General features: G+C 42.5%; 1 protein-coding gene across 1 annotated transcript in view; it reads right to left on the reverse strand.

Annotated features, from left to right (window-relative positions):
* PARG (poly(ADP-ribose) glycohydrolase) overlaps window positions 1-15,596 on the reverse strand; it is a 120,640-nt gene that overhangs the window by 89,070 nt on the left and 15,974 nt on the right. Inside the window, exons 6-7 of the mRNA XM_060241053.1 lie at window positions 13,613-13,696; window positions 8,609-8,683 (exon numbers count right to left, since the gene is read on the reverse strand). Coding sequence (XP_060097036.1) covers window positions 8,609-8,683; window positions 13,613-13,696 — 159 coding nt within the window. The remainder of the gene's footprint in view (window positions 1-8,608; window positions 8,684-13,612; window positions 13,697-15,596) is intronic.

A 15,596-nucleotide genomic window follows, 5' to 3' on the forward strand; every position in this document is an offset into this window, starting at 1 on the left:
GAATACGGAAGGAATGCTTGCCAGTTCAGAATCAGAGTTTAGGTTGGAGGGTGTAATTATTTCACTGCACAATGCTTTATGGCAGGGGTGTCAAACATGCAGTTTGGGGGCCAAATCAGGCCCCTGGAGGTCTCCTGAGCAACTGACTGTCATCCGCTTCCTTCTCCCTATATCTTGCTTTCTTCTGCATCACAGCTTGCTTTGCAAGACTTGCTCAACTGCACAGGAGCTACAGAACAAAACCTCTATTTTCTCCACTGGCTGAGACTCCTCCCCTGGGTAGGAAAGGGGGAGGAATAGCTTGCTTTCCCAGGCTCTCACAATTGCAAGGCAGAGCTACTGAGCCAACCCTCTCTTCCTTCTGTTTGCTGAGGCTCCCCCCCCCCAGTCCCCTGGGGAAGGAAGGAAAGAGCCAAAACTTCCTTTTCCCAATTCCCTGGATCCCATGGGAGAAATACAAAGAAATCATCTTTAAAACCAGAGTGCTAACATTTTAAGCATGTTTTAAGTTATTTTTTTTAAAAAAATTGTGTTTGTATTCTTTATAAAATTTATATCTCTGGTACCTAATCTTAAATAGGTACACACATGACCTAGCCCGGCATGGCTCGGCCCAACCCGACACAGCCCAACAAGGTCTCATTTTATGTCAGATCCAGCCCACAAAACAAATGAGTTCGACACCCCTGCTTTATGGCTTTGGAAAAATGCCACAGTTGCTTACCTCAACAGAAGTTAGCAAAAAGTCTTCATTAGCTTAACAGACTCAACCAATCAAGTTTAATTAAGCATCTAGGCAGAAGTGGCCACAATGAAAAGCATGAACATACAGAAGCGCCTGGTGAGTGCCCCGGCATTTGTTAAATGAAGAGAGTGGTCATTTGTCTGATCTAAAATATCTGACAAAATGCACACAGATGGCAAGGGGAAACTGATGCACCGATGGGCACACGAAGGAAAAGAAAGGCTGGCTCCAACAGCGGCATGCAAGAAGGAATGGACTCGTGCTATATTTGAGAAGTGAGCATTAGCAAGCACAACAAGATTTGACACTGGGGGAGACATTAACCTCCATAGAGGCATAACAAAAAGCTTATTTCTGTTGGCTAGCCTGCTTTGGTTACATATGACATGATTATCAACTATAATAAATTAAATTAAGGAAATCGCTCCCACAGTTCTTCAGACGATCATAGAGGGCTTTAAAATAATTTCCTTGTAAGACCCTTACAATAAAGACGAGATGCACAATATTGACATGGTGGAAAAATTTCTAACTACTCCCCCTCCCTCCCAGATGGTCATATGATCCCAGCTGTACCACACCAGATGTTTTATGCTTCAGCTTAATTAAAAGAGATTAGCCTAAATAAAGTACTGCAATTTCAGGCTTATACGCTTAAATATGTTCCACGAATACCCGAAGTCTTCGGTTGCTTCTTAAGTATTTTTTGGATTTTATCTAGCATTTCCATGAGACTTTCCTGAGTTTTTATTTAGTGTTGTATTTTATTTTAAAGCTCTGGCATTTTCTGTTGAGCCTTACCACAACTAAATGAACAGTTTCAGGCAGGCAGGCTTCTCACAAACGGACTAGGATAGAAGAGAGACAAGTGGTCCTTTTTCTTCCCATCCCCCCTCCTCACCCAGAGGTGCAGAACGCGGCGGCCAGGCTGTTGTTGGGACTCCCGAAATGGGAACATATACGGCTGGGGCTACATGAACTGCACTGGCTGCCGATTATATACCGGGTCCAGTACAAAGTGTTGGTCATTACCTTTAAAGCCTTATATGGCCGAGGACCTGCCTACCTGAGGGACCGTCTTTCCCCATATGAACCCCAGAGAGCACTGAGGTCAACTGGGAAAAACCTAATGACTATCCCTGGGCCGAAGGAGATTAAATATCAGAACACTAGAGCACGGGCCTTCTCGATCGCGGCCCCTACCCTGTGGAACCGACTCCCCGAGGAGGTGCGGGCCCTGCGGAACATCAATCAGTTCCGCAGGGCCTGCAAGACCACCCTTTTTAAACTCGCACACTCGGACTGCTAAGAAGGTCGGTAATTAAGAATCCGCCAATGCGGTCTAAAGATCTATACCGCTGTATAACTGCATTTATTGGACTGGTTTTAATTTTAAGTTTAATGTTTTATATTGTTAATCTAAAGGTTTTATTTACTATTGTATGTTTTATAGAATGTTGTTAGCCGCCCTGAGCCTGCCAAGGTGGGGGAGGGCGGGATATAAATGAAATAAATAAATAAATACACTGAAGACAGACCGATTTTGCCTTGCTTTCCTTGAGAACAACAGATTCCTCTCTCAATAAAAACTGCACAAGTTCAATCTCCTTAGGGCTTTTTTTGTAGCAGGAACTCCTTTGCATATTACGTCACTCCCTTCCTGATGTAGCCAATCCTCCAAGAGTTTACAGGGCTCATAGTACAGGGCCTACTGTAAGCTCTTGGAGGATTGGCTACATCGGGGAGGGGGGTGTAGCCTAATATGCAAAGCAGTTCCTGCTGCAAAAAAAGCCCTGAATCTTATCAAATCAACACATGCTCACCCTCTACTGCAAGGGTCTCCAATCTGCTTATGTCTGTGGGCACCTTTGGAATGACTCCATTGGAAGGTAGAGCCAATCACAAAATCTCAGAGAGTGAGGTCATGTGTAACTCTCTTCAACACTTCAAGCAGAAGCTCTGCTAGACAGGAAGCCCTTTTAAAAGACTGCAGATTTATACCCCACCCTTCTCTCTGAAACAGAGACTCAGAGCGGCTTACAATGTCCTGCATCTTCTCCCCCCACCAGACACAGTGTGAGGTAAGTGGGGCTGAGAGGGCTCTCATTTTAAATGAATATATTATCTTAAAAAACATTCTTGCTAACACACAGCCTGCATTCAGTCACAAAGTGAAGGTCCTTGTGCTGTGATGGCAGCTGTTACCAAAGCAATGTTTCTAAAAAAATCTGCAAAGCCCATCAAATCTCCAATGGCCAAGCAGAAGCCTGCTGGGCAAAAGCCCCGCCATTTGACATCCCTCCTCTACTGACTCCACTTTCTCAAAAATACATGGCATGTAAGAAAAAGGACAGAAAACATCTTGAGTCCCTGAAACAACATTAGGGCAGCTAAGTGGTTTACCCAAATGCGCTCCTGGGCTCAGTTCGCTACTGAAGACTCTTTATTCTTTATAGCTAATTTTAACCGATTGCATATTCCTTTGGGGTAAAAATTTTTTTGAAGCATTAAGAGAACTTAGCCAGGCATGGCTAGAAAGCGGGACTCCATGCAACCCTGGAAGAAGCTTACAGTGCGCTTTCCTGAGACTATTTTGGCCTCTTCCCTGGAGCATGGAGTCAGTCAACGATAAATCCTCGTGCCTCCTTTAATGGCTGCTATCGGACTGGCTCCAGGAGGCAAATTAAAAAGTGACCCGGGTCCTGACAGCCGGCAGGCCAAAGGTTCCTCCATCTCTTTATTTATGACTGGAGGTAATCAAGGCCAGTCTCCTGCACGTTCATCAGGAAGAATTAAGGGGCAACGCAGGGAACGCGATTTGCAAAGGACCAAATTGCAACAACATTGTTCCTTCATAAATATTTTGAAACAAAAATCGGGTAGGATTCAAAATGATGAATACTGTCTTTTGCAATGGGGGAAGATGCAGAATTTCATCTGCTTACTTTCCGCTCATATACGTATTTATTAATCATCAGAGTTAGACTGAAAACCAAAATGCATGATTTAAGATGCAGGCTTCCAGAAGCGCCCATTAGCACTCACAATCTTTCTTCTGAAACATATTGGAAATCTAGCACACATTCCTTTGGGGGGGGGGGGGAGATTGCAATGTTAAGTGAACTGATATATTAGGAATATATATTATTAGCAGATTTGGAATTTAATTTAGTGGAGTACAATATGTAAGCCATAAAATGTAGTCCACTGCCTTGTTAGACAAGTAGAAGGTAAGACCAACAATTTAGGATGTAAAACCCAGTTAATTGTAGCAGTAGAGGGTTCCATCTTCCATATGATGAATTGCTTTCTGCAACTGATTGGCTCACCCCCATCACCATATTCTGGGCTGGATTCAAAGGACTGTGAGAGAAAGGAAAATAGCTGCTACTAGTACCATTTTGCAAACACAAGTGCCAATGGATGAATTCATGAGAATTTTGCAGTAATTCTCAAGCTTGAACAAGCAGTTATGCAAGTTCAAGGAGGTGAAGCCCTGTAGACTGATGTTCTGGAGATTTTTGTTTGCATGCACATGCACAGATAACACATGTACACAAGCAGATTCATATAAGCCCCTGACACTTGACGTTGTGTTAAACCAGCACACAGAATTGATATCGCTTTGTTTCACCAAGATGGGTATCCATGTTAGTCTGGCTGCAAGCGGCAGCTAAGCAAGAGTCCGGTATCACATTAAAGACTAACAAAATTTGTGGTGGAGAATGAGCCTAAGAGCAGCCATTCTCTTACAACGGAATTTTCAAGGGAGATTAGAGAGACTGCTGAATTGCAACTGATAACGAAGCTCAAGACAATGCATCCTCACGGACTTAACCGAGATCTAGGTTTCCTGTCTCATTATCAATGCTGATTTCCCCATGCCTGCTACCCTACTGCATATCACACCTAATTCACTCATGCCTGTTAATGTAATCTGGCATATGAAATAACTCCATTTTCCAATATATAGGACAGATGAACTTAACATTCCAGTTGTATTTGAAGAATGAGCAGTGACTCATGAAAGCTTATATCCTGCCACAAATTTTGTTGGTCTTTAAGATGCTATTGAACGATTTTGTTTCATCCGTGTAATACACGGAAATGCACATTTAGATCTCAATACATGAGAGTAACAGGTGTGTGTTCTCTCTCTCTCTCATACACACACAGCAGAAGAGTAACCTACTCTGAATTAACCTCTTTCTTCTATATTATTACAAGCAATTAGTTGTTTATTTAAAGAATTCTCTCAATACCTATGATGGCTAGAAACAACTATTTTATTACTGCTGAAAGTGGGGGGGGGAATGTTTTCTTGATTCCATGGCAGCAACTGTCTTTGGAATTAGAGGTTGTGTGTACAAGAAACACTTTTTTCCTGTTTTGTTACTTACAACCTGCAAAGAATTAGACATTAAACTACAACTCCCTTCATGCACAACATTAACCTGATGCCACAGTGTTTAGCACTTTTTTTGCTATTCCCCCCCCTTCCCTTTCTGGCTAGATCTCCATTCTGAACTGCTGCTCTCTTGAGCAAAAGGGACCTATTTCTACATGAAACATCTTGCTGTGGTTAGGAGCAAAAGACCCAAAAAAGTCAAAGCATCGGCTATTGTTGAAGCTGTCAGCTTGCGGCATCATGGGGATCAGACTGCATTTCACTCCAGCTGGCGTGCTCAGGTTAATCGGCAATCATCTCCACTCGGTCCCAAAGGAAACTCCATTTCCATTCAATAGCTGGCGTGCTCTGGAACCACACTCTCTTCAGCAGCTGCTTTGGTAATTAACTGAATTCTTCAGAGCTCTGGCAAGACTTAACCCTATAGCTGTCTCTTAAGTTCAAGCCTGTTCCTCTTTTAAATATAGATTTCAGCAGCTAACACAGTATTTCGGGGAGCACAGACAGAGGTAAAGGGAACATGACAAAATCACTGGAGACAGTGCAGAAGTGTGTGAACACTCATGATATACAGATAAATCTGATTCATGTTTTCTGATCTAAACATTAAGTAGCACCACAGCCAAGGAAATGTTTTCGTATACCACCTTGGCAGCACTTATAGTTTCCTATTATTACCCCAGATGGACCAACATTAATTTTAGTGCACTGCTCCCAGTTTAGTTCTCCCATGTCCAAGAACTTCACTATAGTTTACTGTTCCTGCAACCGAGGAACCATCTTATCACCCTCAACACAGCAATATGTATCAGCCGTCTACTTCCTTACTGCTGTCTATTTACCTCCAAGGGCCACTCTCTTCCACTCCAGAAATCATCTGCACACTTTATGATGGTTCATAAAAGGATCTTGCAGTTGCTTAGCTTTAGTTTCAAATGTTTTATGCTTTCATCAATTTGTAAAGAAAAGCAGTAGGAGAAGGGGATTGGGGGCAACACGGTCCCCCCATGCTCTTTTAGTGTTAAAAGAATTAAGAATTTACTGAAAGATTCTAGCGCAGAACTTCACAAATCCCAGGTGCCAGGTTGCCATGATACCTAGAAATTTCACCGTGGTGCTGTCTCTCAGCATTTGTCTGTGTAAGTATGAAGCTTATTTTGCGTCATGTTTTGTTGTCAGACTTTTAAAAATGTGCATAAAGTTCTTATCATTGCTTGTTTATATATAAATTGATCTTTATACTTTTCACTGGTGGTAGACAAAATTATTTTTTACCACTTCCTTTTCAAGATTAAAATAAATGGCATGGTTAAAAACCGTAATGGAATTTTCATAATTGGGGAAAAGTTAGGTTAGAATTAGAAACGTAGAGGTGGAAGGGCCTCGAGTGTCATCTCTTCTTCTTCTAGTTCAATCCACTGCAAAACGCCGGAAATTCAGAACTTGCTCCTTCCATTCCTCCAGTGACTTCTGCTCTATGCCCTGAGGAAGGCAGAAAACCTCCACGATCCCTGGCAAATCTGGCCTGGAGGAAAATTCCTTCCTGACCCCGAAGTGCTAAACAGCATGACCCAGGACCATGAAAGCCAAGCACTGACTCATCCCTTCTTGTCCTCCCTCTCATGGTCTGCCTAAGCTCCCAGAAGTGGCTTTTTGTTGTGATAACAACCAGGGTTAGATTGCCCCATGGTGCAGAGTGGTAAAGCTGCAGTACTGCAGTCCAAACTCTCTGTTCACGACCTGAGTTTGATCCCAGCAGAAGCTGGGTTCAGGTAGCCGGCTCAAGGTTGACTCAGCCATCTTCCCAAAGTCGGTAAAAAGAGTATCCAGCTTGCTGGGGGGAAAGTGTAGATGACTGGGGAAGGCAATGGCAAACCACCCTGTAAAAAGTCTGCCGTGAAAATGTCATGATGTGACATTGCCCCAGAGTCGGAAATGACTGGTGCTTGCACAGGGGACTACCTTTACCTTTTCTTTTTTAACACCACAACACTTTTGACATAGATTAAATAAAATTACAAGAAACTGCGAAGAGGTTAGTACTAGGTTTTGAAGAAGCAATAATAATAAAATTTGATCATTTAACCACAAAACCATGAAGGCTGAGTATGCTTGGCTCCAAGACTTTTGGGTCAGATCCTAGAGTCGAAGATAACTTGTCAGGGCCTGTTCTAGCAATAGAATTGGACTTGTTTCCTGATTTCATCCATCGCAGCCAACAACACATTTGGTTGACTGATTTTATTTAAAAATATGTGCTCATAGGCAGCGTTCCCTCTAAGCTGAGTTAGCGTGAGCTAGCTCACGGATTTTTAGCCTCCAGCTCACACCTTTTTGTCTTAGCTCAGGAAGGATGACCCCAGAGCACAATAATTTAGGCAGCAGCTCACAACTTTAATACCAAGCAGGAGTTCAGTTGCACCTTTAAGACCAACAAAGTTTTATTCAGAATGTAAGCTTTCATGTGCATTGGTACTTTTTCACACAAGGAATGAGGTACAGTATGAATGAGGTACAGAATGAGCTTACATTCTGAATAAATTTGTTGGTCTTAAAGGTGATACTTGACTCCTGCTTTGTTCTACTGCTCAGACCAACACGGCTGCTCAGCTGGATCTAACTTGAATGCCAGTAGCTCACAAAGTAGATTTTTTGCTTACAAGACCCTGCAGCTTAGAGGAACCACTGGTTCACACCTCCACCCCCAAACAGGCCAAGCAGCCCCACCAGGTGCTGTCCAGTGTTCCCTCTACGCTGAGTTAGCATGAGCTAGCTCACAGATTTTTAGCCTCCAGCTCACACGTTTTTGTCTTAATTCAGGAAAGATGACTCCAGAGCACACTAACTGATGCAGTAGCTCACAACTTTAATGCTAGTAGCTCACGAAGTAGAATTTTTGCTCACAAGGCTGCAGCTTAGAGGGAACACTGTTCATAGGCTTAATTTACACACCAAACCATATAGTCTAATCCAGTGACGGTTCTTAAGTGAGGAAGTCTGGCTCCACCCAAGTTTCAACATCCAAATGCAAAAGGCAAGAAAACCATGGCTCAGAGCTGTTTGGCAACATAGCTCCTGGAGGCAGTAGAAAAGTCATGTACTGTATTCCAGGAATCAAGCCATTCTATGCTTTTGGAAGCCAATTCAAACCACAGTTTCTGCTTCTTGCTTGCTAGTCAATCACAAACCTCGAAATCAGCAATTCAAGCATCACACCAAAATGTCTAACCATGGTTTCACACAATATTTTGAATTTATTTATCAATAGTCATTTCTTCTGTCAATACTACACTGTTTAAAATTCAGTGAATCACAAGTTGTTAACAATAAATAATAAAGCTTAACAATAGTTACTGGTGTCAAAAAAAAAAATCCCCAAATTATGATGGCAAAACACAGACAGCAGCGACTGAATTCTCTTTAGTGTTTTGCAAAATCAAACAGAGTTTCATTACCTTATCGCAGAAGTCAGTAAGGGCTGTGAAGTCCCATTTCTTGGCATAAGCAACATTATATCTGAGAATAGCTTCCTACAAAAAAACAAAACAAAAACAAAAACCTGAGCAAAGTGAGAAGTTGATTTTTAAAGAAATGGCACCCTCTGCTGGTTCACAAAGATTCAGCAAAATATGTACTATTGCACAATGATGCCTCACCATTGTACGAAGAGGGAAAAGTCAGATTTCAATACAGATGGGGTTGGAAAGGACCCTGTGTTAACTCAGTAAAACAAAACCAAAAACTCTTGGTCTGAAGCTGAATTTCATAATGCATTCCTGGCACTCAACAACCAATTTTTTTTCTATGAGGGAAGGAAGTAGCATTTTACATAAGAACATAAGAGAAGCCATGTTAGATCAGGCCAATGGCCCATCCAGTCCAACATTCTGTGTCACACAGCGGCCAAATATAAATATACACACACACACACACACACACACACACACACTGTGGCTAATAGCCACTGATGGACCTCTGCTCCATATTTTTTACTAACACAGTTAACTTATAAAAACCCTTTTCTTCTTCATTCACAAAAGCTTTTGTAATTTAATTTTCAGGGTCTTTGTATTCATTTACATTACTTACAGTTTGCCTTTCTCACAGGGACTTAAGGGCATACCGTGTGCAATAGCGTCCTTTAGGTCTCTCTTTAATTCAGAGTCCCTAATTGTACATTCGGCCACACAGGTTCTTACACAATACACACTTCAGGACAGCATACTTCTCACACACTGGAAGAACCTCCTCTCCAAATCCCCTGCAGCTTTTAACATTCAATGAGGCTTAAAAAAGATTGGCATGAGTTTTTCAAATACAGAATCATAGAGTTGGAAGAGACCTCCAGGGTCATCTAGTCCAACCCCCTGTACAATGCAGGAAACTCACAAACACCTCCCCCTAAATTCACAGGATCCTCATTGCTGTCAGATGGCCATCTAGCCTCAGTTGAAAAACCTCCAAGGAAGGAGAACCCACCACCTCCCAAGGAAGCCTGTTACAAGATCAGGCTAACCCAGGGGTGGCCAAAGTGTGGCTCATGAGCCACATGAGGCTCTTTCACACATATTGTGTGGCTCTCGAAGCCCCTACTGCCCCACTGGTTGGCTTGGAGAAGGCATTTCTCTCTCTAAATCACTCCTCCAAGCCAAGCCAGCAGACGGCTTGAAGAATGCATTTAAAATTAAAGTTGCTTTCTTTCCACCTCTTCCTCCATATATTTGAACATAAGAACATGAGACGCCATGTTGGATCAGGCCAATGGCCAATCCAGTCCAACATTCTGTGTCACAGTGGTCAAAAAAAAGCCCCAAGTGCCATCAGGAGGTTCACAAGTGGGGCTAGAAGCCCTTCCACTTTGCCCCCACCAAGCACCAAGAATACAGAGCATCACTTGCCCCAGACAGAGAGTTCCAACAATAAGTTGTGGCTAATAGCCACTGATGGACCTCTGCTCCATATGCTTATCCATTCCCCTCTTGAAGCTGTCTATGCTTGTAGCCACCACCACCTCCTGTGGCAGTGAATTCCATTGTGAATTTGCTCCCTCTCTCCCTCCTTTGTCTCGCAGCTCTCAAACTTCTGATGTTCATGTCTTGTGGCTCTCAAACACCTGATTTTCATGTCTTCCAGCTCTTAAACATCTGACATTTATCTTATGGGGCTCTTGCATGAAGCAGGTTTAGCCACCCCTGGGCTAACCTGTACCATCCAGGTCATGGTAATAATACGTATAGGATGTAGTGATGGACGCAGGAATAAACAGCTTTAAAAGGGGATTAGACAGATTCATGGGGGATAAGTCTATTAATGGCAACTAGCCACAGTGACTGAGAGGAACCTCCACATTCAGAGTCACAAAGCCTCTGGTTATACATATTTTACTGAAATTTTGAAAAAGGGGGATGGGTGAAGAAATATAAAAGTAGGAAGGGAAAAGGGATAAAAGTAAAAAAGAGTCAACAACATTTTTCCCTGCGTCATTAGATTACATAATAGTACTCTTAGTCTTAACAAGTTTTTAGCCTATAGGTTATGTTAAATAATCTGCTACTATCAATCGTCAAAATGAGGAATACATTGTAAAGTGCAACAAGTAATATACAAAATCGAATTCATGCGTTAAGACATTCATAAAAAGGTTTCCAAAGATTTTCTCCATCTTTCAGTAGCCTGCCCTTAGGCACAAAGCCTGTGAATCCCAGAGCCAGGAGGCAACAACAGGGGAAGGCCTCGGCCTCTATGCCCTGTTGTAGGCTGTTGAGAGGAACTGGCTGGCCACTGCGTGAGACAGGATGAAGGACTACTGGTCTGATCCAGCAGGTCTCTTATGTTCTTAATAGTATACTGGGCTCATCTCTTTTTAAGATCAGGAGAGAGCAAGCAGATACAAAGGAGAATGCAGAGTTTATAGCTGTTGCACAGACAAGAGAGTTCCAACAGAAACAGTGCTTCTCACCGCCTGCAAAAATTCTCTTTCTCATATATCTACTGACAGTGCAAAAATGTGATTTTGTCCAGTTAAGAGAGAGAATGCAGAATGACAAAAGCTGTGGACTCAATGTACCATAACACAGGGACAGTACTTGAGCAAAGGAAGGGGAAAGATAAATTCCACTAATAGTTCTAGCCCTTAATCATATTCAGAAAAGCCAGGCAACAGTAGAGAGTCTAGAACTGGGCTTTCACAGTGAGGAATGCTTTGTTTTTAAAGCTGTTGAACTGCAATTTGCTGCAAAAAAAAAGCCTTGATAATGCTGCCAAGCATTTTCTGGATACACTCATGAATAGGGAACAACTTCTACTTCACACGGATACCATTATTTAATTATTACATAATCAGTTTACACTGTTGTTTTTGTCCAGCATCTGATGCAATTGTTAACAGAAGCCCTGAAAATGACTACGTTGAGAGATGAATAGAACTAAGATACTTCTGGATGTTTCTGAGTGATTTTGGAGACCCAACAACAGAGGTTTTATCACAGCCTCCATTTCCATAGCTCAGTAGGATATTCCAAGTCACAGTTTGGAAATCAGAGCCTCACGTAGGCTGGAAGCGCCTGCCGGTCACTGCAGTCACCTAGAGCCCTATAAGGCAGGGAATGTACAGCACCTTCAGCACCAGTTAATGACTGATGCTGAGAAATGGAGTGACTGAGCAGAATGGGGAAACTGGCCCACCCAAGCTCCTAAGAGATTATTGATTTGTATTACCTTTTTCTCGAATGAGGACCCAAAGTGGCTCTCTTCTCCTCTATTTTATCCTCACAACAAAGCTGTGAGGTAGGTTAGGCTGCAGTCCAAGCTCTGCTCATGACTGGAGTTCGATCCCAGCAGAAACTGGGTTCAGGCAGTCGGCTCAAGGTTGACTCAGCCTTCCATCCTTCTGAGATCGGTAACATGAATACCCAGCTTGCTGAGAGTAAAGTGTAGGTGATTGGGGAAGGCAATAGCAAACCACCCTGTAAAAAAGTCTGCCAAGAAAACGTCATGATATGACGACACCCCATGGGTCAGGAACGACTTTGCGCTTGTGCAGGGGATTACCTTTATGTTTTACCTTTTTAAAGTTAGGCTGAGACTGGGGGTGCTTTCACACTAAATAACACACTTTCAATGCACTTTGCAACTGGATTTCACTGAGTGAAATGGCAAAATCCACTTGCAAACGGTTGCTGAAGTGGATTAAAACTGCATTATTCAGCATATGTGAAAGCGCTCTGTGTGACTGGCCCAAGGTGCACCAGAAAGCTGGCATGGCAGAGTGGTGGGTGGTTCGAAGCTAGGTTTCCCAAATTGTAGTCCGAGACTCTGCTGGAAATATTCCAGAGGGATAGCTCCCTTGGGACAGGAGCAAATTTCCTAATGATTTAACCTCACCAGGATTCTTTCAGGGTACCCAAGCTGTTCTGTCTAACAGAAAAGTGAATAACATCAGTCCAAATAGTAGGATAGTGAAATAAGGATTTCTCTATTCTCAAGGGACCCCCTAACTATCCAGAAAAACATATCACTTTGTTAAAAAACTGACAGAGGAAAACCACAACTAGTCTAAAGACTTCTGAAGGAAGACATTTTAAGAAACTGTTGAAGTCTTGGTAGTGGTAAAAGAGCCAAAGGGATGTTGAGAAGCAGGTAATTTGGAGACAGGTGGTTACAGTGAGAAAAAGCTACAGCTGTTCAGTACTTTGCAAAAGGAGATTACAAACTGAACTACAGACAAATTTCTAAGACTGAAGGGGAAAATATAGCGACATAAAAAGGTAGCACACCATTACATGCTGAAAAGTCTGAAGTCCTTCAGAACGCCATCCATTTTGGTGTAGGCAATTTTGAGGCAAATCTCAACATCCACACATTTCAGGAATGAGAAACAGCAGGGGACCATGAGCTGTCATGACTTTGCAAAAGCTGTCACAGAACATCCTTGAAAATATTATTCACTTTGTTTTGTATCTTGGGAGCCAATATTAAAATCCCACCAGGACATGGAGCATGTTACTTTTGAATTCAGGGACTATTGTATCACAACACAAGAGCCAGTTTGGTGTAGTGGTTAAGTGTGCGGACTCTTATATGGGAGAACCGGGTTTGATTCCCCACTCTTCCACTTGCACCTGCAAGAATGGCCTTGGGTCAGCCAGAGCTCTCGCAGGAGTTCTCCTTGAAAAGGCAGCTGCTGTGAGAGTCCTCTCAGCCCCACCCACCTCACAGGGTGTCTGTTGTGGGAGACGAAGATAAAGGAGATTGTGAGCCACTCTGAGATTCGGAGTGGAGGGCAGGATATAAATCCAATATCATCTTCTTCTACCTTCACAAATAGTCTGTACTAGTCTCATCGAGGTACTATTGCTTGGACTGAGGGGGGCAAGGAAGAATGTAATAAGCAATGTAGCAAAACCTTTAAAAACAGAGATTGCTTTCAAAAATCTCTGCTGATTTCTTTATCTAGTTACCTTCAAATCACGGGAACTGGTGAACTTCTTGAGCAATGAAGTCTGGATAAGTTCCCATCGGCTGCCAGCAGTCCTGTCCCCATTCTAAAGAACAAGAAACAAAATATTTACAGTCATGAGATTACGTGGATGTTAAGAAGATTAGCTTGACCTTTATAACCAAAAAAGAGTGCAAAGTTAAAACATAATTGCTAAGTATTTTTTTAACAATCACACTACAATGAATGGGGATGGGAAAGGGGGAAAGACTGTTTGCTTAGTTGCAGAGAGCTTCTTAGCTTAAAGACTTCTATGGGGGGGAGACCTAAAAAATGCTTTAGAAACATTTTCAAATGGCAAAAAACTGCCCAGTTCTCCTTAGTCTTTATGCACATTAGAAAAATAAGCCATGCAGATGTTTTACAACATCTTACAAAAGAATAACACCAGTTGTTTCCCATTTGACAAAGCAACGTGACTTTATTATCTATCTTCCTAAGTTCATTCGTAGTATTTATATCACTCAATGAAGCTGGTAAGCAGTAGGTGCTGGATTTAGCAGATAAAGTACTTCTTCACACAATTTAGTTAGTCCACGGAGTCAATACTGACAAGCTTTTTTAAAAAAGGGGATGACAAATTTATAGATCTATAAGATATTCATTGTGATACCTGGGAATAACCTACAGGTTCATAGGCTTTAAAAAAAATGCCAGGAACAAACAGAAAAATCACTTCAAATCCTGTATGTAAGCTTCCCAGAGACATCTAGCTAGTTGTTGTGATAAAGAGAATGTCAGACTTCGTGAAGTGACATCTGATCAGGAAAAACATTCTGATGGGCTTTTAAAACTTTCCATGAATTTACCATTAAACGTGCTCAGCTTTTGGATGTCTTGTTCACAATACAAAAAATTGCTCTGTACCTTTGGAATGCGGAGTTACAGAGACAGAAAAGAAAATGCCCTATTGCACATAATAGTCCTTTTGCCCCAAACCCTATTGTAGTCTTGTCTGGCATATTGCTTCAGTTAGTTACCCTGCTGGGACAGGCTAGCTTCGAATCATGGCTGTCTACAGTCCATGGGAAATGTATTAGCTTTGGATCCAAGTACCGTGTGTGGAGCAAAGCACAAAGAATGGGATTTCCCAACTTCACAATTCCTACTGCAAGCTGCCAAACACCCTGAAATTCTGCTCCTTAGGATCAGGGGATTCTCATGAAGAAGAAGAAGAAGAAGATATTGGATTTATATCCCGCCCTCCACTCCAAAGAGACTCAGAGCGGCTCACAATCTCCTTTACCTTCCTCCCCCACAACAGACACCCTGTGAGGTGGGTGGGGCTGGAGAGAGCTCTCACAGCAGCTGCCCTTTCAAGGACAACCTCTGCCAGAGCTATGGCTGACCCAAGGCCATGCCAGCAGGTGCAAGTGGAGGAGTGGGGAATCAAACCTGGTTCTCCCAGATAAGAGTCCGCACACTTAACCACTACACCAAACTGAACAAGTGTGTTGGGCGGGGGGCAATCAGCAAAAGCCAGCATCTTCCACCAGCATGCCCTTCTGCTAAAGTAAATGCTGTTATGCTATTTTTAAATTTAATTTTATTGCATTTATATCCCACCCTCCCTACTGAAGCAGACTCATGGCAGCTCACAATTCGTAGCTTACAATAAAAAACATTTACATTAAAAGCATTAAACAGTTTAAAAATAATTTGGTGCTAGTTTCGATACAGATTTAAGATGGCGTTCAATGCTCTTAAGCATCCATTGGATCTAGCGTCTTGGTGGTGGTGGTCAGCATCTCAGTTAAATGCTAACTGAATCAGTGTCATCTTACAAGCCTTCTGGAACTGGCTCTGACCTCCCCAGGCAGTTGGTTCCACCAATGAGGGATGGCAACTGAGAAGGCTCTTTCTTGTGTTGTTTTCAGTCTTGCCTCCCTCAGACCAGGGATCGATAACAAGTTCTTGTGATCCTGATTTAAGTACCCTCTGGGGAA

The sequence above is a fragment of the Heteronotia binoei genome, chromosome 6 (assembly GCF_032191835.1).
Source record: "Heteronotia binoei isolate CCM8104 ecotype False Entrance Well chromosome 6, APGP_CSIRO_Hbin_v1, whole genome shotgun sequence".
Classification (NCBI taxonomy): domain Eukaryota; kingdom Metazoa; phylum Chordata; class Lepidosauria; order Squamata; family Gekkonidae; genus Heteronotia; species Heteronotia binoei.